Source organism: Oryctolagus cuniculus, chromosome 18, assembly GCF_051225735.1.
Source record: "Oryctolagus cuniculus isolate XC-2025 breed Fujian yellow rabbit chromosome 18, ASM5122573v1, whole genome shotgun sequence".
In the NCBI taxonomy this organism is placed as follows: domain Eukaryota; kingdom Metazoa; phylum Chordata; class Mammalia; order Lagomorpha; family Leporidae; genus Oryctolagus; species Oryctolagus cuniculus.
Genome location: NC_142884.1, coordinates 79,278,031 through 79,286,988, shown reverse-complemented (window position 1 = coordinate 79,286,988; position 8,958 = coordinate 79,278,031). Strand labels below are relative to the sequence as shown.

Here is an 8,958-nt window from a genome sequence, read left to right as displayed (position 1 = left end):
GCCAGAGCCTCTGCTGCTCACGTCCTGCACGCTTGGTCCTGAGCTTCATCACACTGGCGTCTTTCCAGCTCCTAGCGGGTCTTGGGGGCTCCAGCGCTGGCCGGCGCCGGCCCAGGCCCTCTGCCTTGGTGAGGGCAGACGCGGGGGAGGACGTGAGGGGCCAGGACACCTGTGCTGCCTGGCTCCCCTCAGCCCCGTGTGCTGTGGGTGTCCTGTCAGCGCGGGGGGCCCGGCCTGGCAGAACTGACCCCACCGGAGGTGTGGCCGGGAGACCGGCTGCCCCTGGGGTAGGCCCAGAGAGAGGGCCTGTCTCCTCTGGACAATGTCCCCGCATCAGACCTGTCCCGAGTTTCCAAGGACCCTGAGACCCTGGGCAAGGAGCGACCACCACCTGACCACAGCCTGCTCTGCCCCAGAGCCTGATACCACCGACTGATCCGGGAGGGCCACGGGCTCCGCACCCAGCTGGACCCTCGGGACCTTCGCCCTGGGCCCCTCGAGGAGCTGGGGACAGGGACAGCTGCGTGTCCTGCTTCGTGCCTTACAGAGGATGCCTTCTTGCTTCTGCTACCCTGGACTCAGGAAGCGGACCCTGTTAAAACGTCGCAGACCACTCTGCTCATGGCCATTCGCCAGGGCCTGATTTTTCACCCTCCTCATGACCAGGGCAAGCCATGCCCCTCGGGCCCCACTCTGTGGTGGAGGCGGTAGTCACGGCTGCACCCCAAGACCACTTTCCTCACTGTTGTCTCAGGGGTCTAAGAACCACCCTCTCTGTTAAGAGATGCCGTGACCTGTACCCCCTCTCTGTTCAGATGCCGTGTCCCTGTACCCCCACTCTGTTCAGAGATGCTGTGTCCTGCACCCTTTACTCTGTTCAGAGATGCTGTGTCCCTGTACCTCCACTCTGTTCAGAGATGCTGTGTCCCTCACCCCCTCTCTGTTCAGATGTCGTGTCCCGCCCCCCCCCTCCCCCTGGTTCAGAGCAGCTTGTTTGTTCCCAGTGTGGACAAGCTGCCGGTCACCACCACAGCTGCAGTGACTCAGTTCCCTGGCCCCTCCCTGTCCCGGCCCCACCCCTGCTGAGCACTGGGCAGAGGCTGGAGGCAAGAGCCAGGCCTAGATTCCCCTCGGCTACTACCCCACCCCAGGGGCTGTGGGAGGTTTTGTTCATCGAATTCTCAGGGTCATCCTGGTCAAACAGAAGTGGCTCCAAGAAGCCACCCAGGGCTGGGCTGGGCGCTTCAGGGTCCATCAGCCGGCCCTCAGGCCTGCACCGTGGTCTGGCTGACCGCACAATGTGGCCTGCAGGCTTCCTGTGGTGGGGAGATGGGGGTGGACACAGGGCTGGCTTGCCAGCCCCTCTGGCCAGGGTTCTACCTGGCTGTGGAATGGAAACTTCTGGGCTGTGGCTGGCTGGGTGTTGAGGGGAACAGCACTCGAACCAGCCCCCATGCTGTCCCGTCACTCAGACCCTGCGTGTCCCAGTTGGCTCCGCGTCTGCGATGGGTAAAACCCAACATGGTAGCCCAGGGCCAGGTGGGGTGGGAGCTTGTGAACGGGCTTTGTAAAGCAGCTGAAGAAAAATGACTTTCAAATAAATTTTTTTTTTGACAGGCAGAGTCAGACAGAGAGAAAGGTCACCCTTCCGTTGGTTCACCCCTCAAATGGCCGCTATGGCCAGCGCTGTGCCAATCTGAAGCCAGGAGCTAGGGGTCCTGAAGCTTCTGCCTGCAGAAAACCTCTTCTCACTGGAAGAGGTGGTCCTGGTCACGTGGGGAACTCTGCGGTCAGCGGGAGATGCCGGCCAGAGCCAAGGCCTCGGGATGGCCCCAGACTGCAGCCAGGTGCACCTGTCGGAGTGCTGGCAGACCTTGCCCACAGCCACTCTGGGCTGGCAGGGGTCAGCTATTCGGGGCGAAGTCAATGGCCACCTGCATGGTCCCCAGCGACTGCCTGGGCTGCACACCTGCACCCACTGCACAGGTGGGGAAACCTGAGCGGACAGCTGTGGGATGTAGGGGGGCCAGGCCTGAGGCATGGGTAGGGGCCCATCCTGCTGTTGCTTAACAAAGTCATGAAAGCAGCATTTGGACAGCACAGGAGGCTGCCCTGGCTTCCCCTGGACTCTGTCCCACCAATGCTGCCCGGGACCTCGCCTAAGGCCACGCCAACTGTGTCCACAGCCCCTCCTGCACATTCAGTCCTTCAGGGTGGGGTAGGATGGGACTCACAGCGCAGTGGATCCAGCAGCCGCCCACGATGTAGCCCAGGAAGGAGTGGACTCTGGGACTTCAGGCAGCCATGTACGCAGGGGCTGTCTAGCCCCCACTTGGCCCTGCTGGGGTCTGAGGGACTTGCTTCCCTTGGGTCCCCTCAGCCACCCCATCTCTGTGCCTTCTCTCCATCCTGTGTTCATAATGGGGACCACCAGGCCTCTGGGGTGGAGCAGCCAGAGCTATGGGCGGGGCTTAGCTATGACAGAGCCTCCTTAGTGGGAGGGCTGCATGCAGGACCACCTCCCCCCCCCCCCCCATTCCTGTAGCTGTGCTTCTGCATGTACCTGGTGTTCACACAGCCCCACTGACCCTGGGAGAGGGACAGGCAGAGACCCTACCCACACTGCAGTGCCCCACACCCACCAGTGAGCTCAGGGGCCATAGCAGCTGGGCAGGCAAGAGGCCCACAGGAGAGCGGCATGGGGGGGTGAACTGGGGTCCAGGGCAGCCCCCACCACACCCACCTCACACTGTCAGGCAGGGCAGACCCCAAAGGGACTCCCTCCTGGCCCCACCTCTCAGGGGTATCATGGCTCCTGCAGGGGCCCCTGGACAGCCCCTGTTCACCTGGCCCCCCAAGGCTCTCTGCATCATGGAGAACTTTCCATAGAGTCTAAATCCAGACTAGGCACTGGGAAGCCCAGGCCCCCACATACCTGAGCCTGGCCTCCCCTCACCCCTGCCCTGAGCTGGGCTATGGAGGGACTGCCCACTAAGCTAGCCCTTCAGGGCCCACGTCCCTCAAAGCGGCACAGGGAGCTGCGACACTCTGAAAGGCTCCCAGGCCAGGCCATGGTTGCTCTTGACTACCTGTGCCTTACAGCCGTGACTTAGTGGGGCCAAGGGAGTCCCCAGCCAGGGGTGGGCTGGCAACTCCTCCCACACAACCCGGGACAGAGGTGTTCCCAAGCCCACCCTTTGGTGGCCTCTGTCCTGACCTGTGGGCTTGCTCTCTTCTCCCCCAGGCTGAACTGCAAGGGAGCCCCTGCGGTGGGAGTTATGGTCCACCCACTGCAGCAAGACCAGGGCAGCCCTGCCTACAAGGACCTTGCTGACCCTCAGTGGGACACCACCACAGCCAGGGCCTTCCCCACCGCTGGGTGCAGACGGTGGCCTGGTTCTCATAGGGGGGCATCCTGGTCAGAGGTGACACCACAGAATGTGGAGGCAGCAGCAGTGACAGTGAGGGCGGCGACGACAGAAACAGTGAAAGGTGACTGACAGCAGGTCGCCCGGTGCCCGCAAGTACCATGTGCCACCCATCACACCACTGTCCCCTGGGGCCAGCCCTGCTGGAGGCTGCTGACTCGAAGCTCCTCCTGGGCAGGGACCGGCTTCCTCTGGTCACTGGGTTCCAGACCCTGGCCAGCCGTGGCCCTCACCTCACCTTGTTGTCCAGGAGGCCAGCTCCATGTAGCCATCACCCGGGGGCCAAAGGCCAGGACTCCCTGATGGTGGACTTGCTGCACAGTTGAAGTCAGAAAACCAGGCGGGGCAGGTGCTGCCCGGTCAGTCCCCAGCCTCAGTCTCACTGAAGCCCTCAGGCCTGGCACACTGCTAGATGCCCGGTGTGGCCACCGCCTCCTGGGCTTCCCCCGGCACCTGAAAAGCTGAGGCTCATGCAGCGAGGTCACCCACCTCCCAAGCCAGGGCCTCGAGGGTGCTGCTGTCCGGACTCAACCCATAGCCTTCAGGCAGGGCGTCTCCCGAGCAGGGTGGAGTGTGGATGCCGAGTCTGGCCAGTTTTTACTTGCTTCCTAAGACCACGCTGCTGGCTGGAATCCTGAACCTGCTGAATGCCAGTTGCACCCCCTCCCCCGGATGTGTGCAGTGGGTGACGGGACTCATGTGCAGGCACCTGAGCCCGTGAGGACATGGAGCAGGGAGCGTGGGGCCAGAGTTCAGGTCCGCGCTTTGCATGGCCGGAGCCCCAGGGGTTGGGTCATGCTCTGGGCTTCACTGCAGTGTGGCCGCCCATGGGTCCTGGGGTGGAAACTCGGAAAGTATCGTAGCAGACAGGAGCCTGTACCCCCCCTCCCGACGCTGCAACCCCCCAGGCCCTCTCTGATCCCTTCCAGAAGTGGGAAAAGCTGCCAACACAGGACAGAGCACTGACACAGACCAGAGGGGACCTGCCAAGGACGAGCTGTGGATGTCCCCACACGGTGCCCCCGCCCCACTACAAGCAGCCAACTCCGCCTGCAGAGGCTGATTCCTGTTCCTGTGCCTCCAGGTATCCGCTTCTGGGTGAAATTCTATCTGAAAGGCAGAGTGCGGGCTGGTGCTGTGATGTGGCAGGTTAAGCCTCCACCTGTGGCACCGGCGTCCCAGGTGGGTGGCAGCTCAAGTCCTGGTTGCTGCACTTCTGCCCAGCTCCCTGCTATGGCTTGAGAGAGCAGCAGAAAGCAGAAGATGGACCAAGTGCTTGGGCCTCTGCACCACACAGGAGACCTGGAAGAAGCTCCGGCTTCAGACTGGCGCAGCTCTGGGTGTTGGCCATTTGGGGAGCGACCCAGCAATTGGAAGATATGTCTCTGCTCTTATTCGACAAAATGAAAAAGGCAGAGTTCTTGCACCTCGTGGGTTCACTCCCTGAATGGCTGCTCCAACCCAGAACAGGCCAAGCCCAAGCCGGATCAGAACTCTACCCAGGTCTCCCAGGTGTAAGGGCCCAGTATCTGGGCTGTCACCCAGTGACTTCAGGGGCACAGCAGGGAGCTGGGGTGGAGTTGATCAGCCAAGACTCGAGCTCCCAGAAAGGGTGCTGCTGCCTTCCCTTTCATCTGTCTAGTAAGTCTCTGAACACACTACCACCAAACAGAAGGACTGCACGGGAGCCGGCACTGTGGTGCACAGGTGAAGCCTGCGATGCCAGCATCCCTTATGGGTGCCAGCCTGCTAGAACACCTGGGAAGATGGCCCCAGACCATGGGCGCCTGCCACCCATGTGAGACTAGGAAGAAGCTCCTGGCTTCGGCTGGGCCATGGGGGAGTGAACCAGCGTATGAAAGGCCTCTAACTCTGCCTCTCTGATAAACCAAGTGAAATCATGCTTAGGGAGCCGAGGGGCACATGTTCACCACCACAGCTCCTCCCAGCTGCCAACAACATAAAGAGCAAGCAGCCAGGGAAGTCAGATTCCTAAAGGAAAACAACCCACCCCCGCCCCAGGCACAGAGGCCTGGTAACCCATCAGGCTCTGCAGCTGCCCAGGCACTGCCGACACTGCGCCCTACAACATGTAAAATCCAGGTGCCACAAGGCGAGAAGTGCCACCCTGGGTGGCAGGAGACCCACAGATGAATCCCAGCAGGTACAACTGTGTGTAGCCAGGCCTAGCAGAGGAGCCAGGCTTGCCCAGGGTCACTCAGTCCCTGGGGCCCTCAGCCTGCAAGCCACCCTCACGCTACAGAGCTTAGGACCAGCTCACAAGCAAACCCACATCTCTCTGGCCCAGTCTCCTGCAAGAGGCAGCTGCTGACTGCACGGCTTTTCCAGCCTGGGCCCCTCACACAGACCTCCTGCTAAGCTCACTGCTGGGTAGCAGGGGATGCTGGACAAGGAGCCCAAGTCCCCTGGGTCGTGTGGCAGACTCAGCGTGGCTCCCGTGCTCCAGGTGGGTATCCGGCTGGACCCCTGGGGAAGGAGCCCGTGGCAAAGGTCACTCCCAAGGTGCGGGGGCACACAGGCACTTCATGACACAGGACCCGGGCCGTCTCCTCCCCACGTCTTCCAGGCTGCTGCTGGCACATACAGCAAGCCAGAGACTTCCCTGCTCCCGCCCCAGCTGTGGCACAGGTGAGAGGGAGACCCTCACTGTGGAACCGGTCTCCTGCCACAGCAGCACTGCACGCCCACCCCCAGACTCAGATGCAGGGGGCCACGAGCCCTTCCAAGCAGGTTCTTGGGCCTGCGCCACACCAAGCAGACAATTCAGAGCCCCAGACAAGAGCCAGGGGTGCCGTGTCCTGAATCCCACGCTGCAACATACATGAGGCAGCTAAGCATTACCCCTGACTCCCACGTAGTAGCGGGTCACAGCGCCCCAAATCCACCAGGTGCACCCTGGGTACCTGTAACAGTGGCAGGTGATGGGCATCACACGCATCATTTCTAGATGAGTTCAGGTAACAACGCTGTCTCCCTGCGGGAGCTATGGCCACAGCAACTGCGACAGCAGGCTGACGTCCAGGCAGGGCGAGGCTGGGCGTGTGTGAGCACCTCCCGGGGACCAACGCAGGAGCCACAGGGCCAAAAGGCGCCCGAGCCGAGGAGCTGAGCCTCAGGCTCCCCCTAGGGGCCGGGCAGGGACGCTCCATGCTCACAGGCGCAGATCACACTGAGGCAGGCTCGAGGGACCACCCATCCTGGAGACTGCCGTGGTCTCACAGGGCAGCCAAAGGCACAGCCCACTGGTCTGGGCTGCCTTTCACGACCCCACACCCAGACAGGACCTGGTGCACTCAGGCCACTGCTTACTGGAGACACACCACAGGAGACCGGGCAGACTGGATTTATTGTGCAAGTCCCCAGCGAGGCCTCATTTTTTCTTCTCAACGTCCTGTTCCGCAGCTTCCTTGGCTCTTTTTGCCCGGATGCCGAAGAGGCGGGCATTGGCGCGGGCCATGCGGAGACTGGCGAAGGCCTTGAAGTTCTTCTCCTCCTCTGTAATAACTCTGGCTTTCTCCTTCTTGAAGACCTGGAAAAGGAGACGAGGTCAGACCCAGTCCCACCAAGTGGCCAGCACGTGCCAAAACTGATGGAGACAGGGGCAGATGAGGATCAGACCAGAGTCCTTGCTGGGATTCAGAGCCTCACCCTGACTGACTCAGCATGGCGAGGAGGGGCCAGGCATCTCCACAGGGAACTCCCACCCCCCAGGCTCAGGAAGGGGTCCCCAGGGTTCAGACTCAGGGGTGATCTTCCCTGCCGCCCTGGGAGCGCAGTGTGCATGGTGCGCCTCTACTCACGTTCCGGATGGGCATGACTGGTCCTGTCAGCTGGGTGGCCAACTTCAGTTCTTCAGCCTGTGTGTGACGAGAACCCGGTCAGCCACCTTGTGCTAAAGACCCCATCACACACCCCAGCACCCTGTGCTGCCGCATGGTTGTGGGCTGTTCAACTCTGCTGCTAAGACAGGCCCAAGTGGAGCTTGTCTTGTCCTACACGTGAGCCACCTGCCAGCAAACCCAGGATGGAGACAGCAATCCCACCCCCGGTCCAACCCCCAGGAAGGCCACATAGGTGGCCACGGCCAACCCCCACTACAGGATTTTTCCATAAGCACTTTCGGAAACACAGCAGAGGTTCAAGCGGTTCCCGGAAACTATGTCAAGCCCCTCAACCCCCCACAGAAGTCCATGCCTTCCGCGTGGGGCAAACATCGCCCGAGGGCAGGCACGGGGGGAGTGCGACCGCTGCCCTGCCCCGCACACGCTGACCCGCCACTCACCGAGCTGTCGCCTTTCTTGGGGGCCGAGGGCTTCCGCGGGAAGAGGACCAGCTTGGAGCGGTACTCCTTCAGCCGCTGCACGTTGGCCTGCAGGGACTCGGTGGACTTGTTCCGCCGCCGCGGGTCCACGGAGATGCCGATAGTCCGCGCCACCTTCTTGTGGATGCCGGCCACCTGCCCCAGACACGCACGCATGGAGCCCCGCGGAGCCCCGCGCCGCCAGGCCCCCGGGGCCCGGCTCGGCGCTCAGAGGTAAAAGGGTTCGAACGCGCTTTCATCAGGCGATGCAGCGATTCCGGAGACTGTCATCACGCGCCCGAGCCCGGGCCGCCCAACCCCGCCGCGCCCCGCGCCCCACTCACCCGCAGCTCCTCCAGGCTGAAGCCGCGGCCGGCGCGCACCTTCGTGTGGTACCGCACGGTCGGGCAGCGCACGATGGGCCGGATGGGCCCCGCCGCGGGCCGCGGGGCGATGCGGCGGGCTCGCGCTTGCCGGGCCTTGCGCCTGCGAGGGAGGGCGGCGGCGGCGTCACGGCGGGCGCGCGGGCGGCGCCCCGGCCCCCGACCCGGCCCCCGGCCCCGGCCCCGGCCCCGACCCCGGCCCCGACCCGGCCCCCGGCCCCCGGCCCCGACCCCGGCCCCGACCCCGGCCCCGACCCCGGCCCCCGGCCCCCGGCCCCCACCCCGGCCCCGGCCCCGACCCCGGCCCCCGGCCCCGACCCCGGCCCCCGACCCCGGCCCCGGCCCCCGACCCCGGCCCCCGACCCCGGCCCCGGCCCCCGACCCCAGCCCCGACCCCGACCCCGGCCCCGACCCGGCCCGGCGCTCACCTGCGGATCTTGCGCGCCGGCTGGTTGAACCAGGTGGCCACGCGCCGCTGCCAGTCCTTGTGGAAGTGCGGCTTCAGGATCATGCCATTCCGGCTGGGCGCCATGGCTGCGTGCTGCCGCGAGGGGCGAGGGCCGAGCGTGAGGCGCCGGGGCCGGGCCGCCGCCCGACCGCCCGCGCCCCGGCCCCGGCCGCCCGAACGCGCCCTCCCCGCCCAGCCGCTGGGCCCGGCCGGACGCCGTCTGAGGCGCTAGCTGCCTCCATGGCCGCGGCGGCGGCGGCACCAGGCCGATGGCGGTGGATGGAGCCCGATACAGTCGGAGGCCGTTCGATGGCGACGGGGAAAGGACACTCACCTCCTCCGCGCGAGAACAGAGAAGCGGAAAGGACGCGGCGCCGC

General features: G+C 64.3%; 1 protein-coding gene and 1 non-coding gene across 2 annotated transcripts; both read right to left on the bottom strand.

The window, feature by feature from the left end:
• Positions 1-6,776: 6,776 nt before the first annotated feature.
• RPL13 (ribosomal protein L13) lies at positions 6,777-8,945 on the bottom strand. Its single transcript, XM_051840734.3, has 6 exons — positions 8,915-8,945; positions 8,561-8,673; positions 8,094-8,235; positions 7,732-7,905; positions 7,250-7,306; positions 6,777-6,978 (listed from the first exon to the last, which is right to left on the bottom strand). The coding sequence occupies exons 2-6, from the start codon at positions 8,662-8,664 to the stop codon at positions 6,820-6,822; spliced, it is 636 nt and encodes a 211-aa protein (XP_051696694.1). The 5' UTR covers positions 8,665-8,673; positions 8,915-8,945; the 3' UTR covers positions 6,777-6,819.
• On the bottom strand, positions 7,962-8,042 carry LOC127489368 (small nucleolar RNA MBII-202). The gene has a single exon (XR_007917319.1). It is a non-coding gene; the product is annotated as a small nucleolar RNA MBII-202 (small nucleolar RNA).
• Positions 8,946-8,958: the final 13 nt, after the last annotated feature.

Bases quoted from the DNA above. Each gene is read 5' to 3' on its own strand.
- RPL13 (XM_051840734.3), bottom strand. From the start codon at position 8,664: ATGGCGCCCAGCCGGAATGGCATGATCCTGAAGCCGCACTTCCACAAG. The intron at 7,906-8,093 runs GTGAGTGGGGCG...TGTCTGGGGCAG, and splicing joins TCAGCCTGGAGGAGCTGCGG to GTGGCCGGCATCCACAAGAA. The intron at 7,307-7,731 runs GTGAGTGGCGGG...CGTCACACACAG, and splicing joins CCAAGAAAGGCGACAGCTCG to GCTGAAGAACTGAAGTTGGC.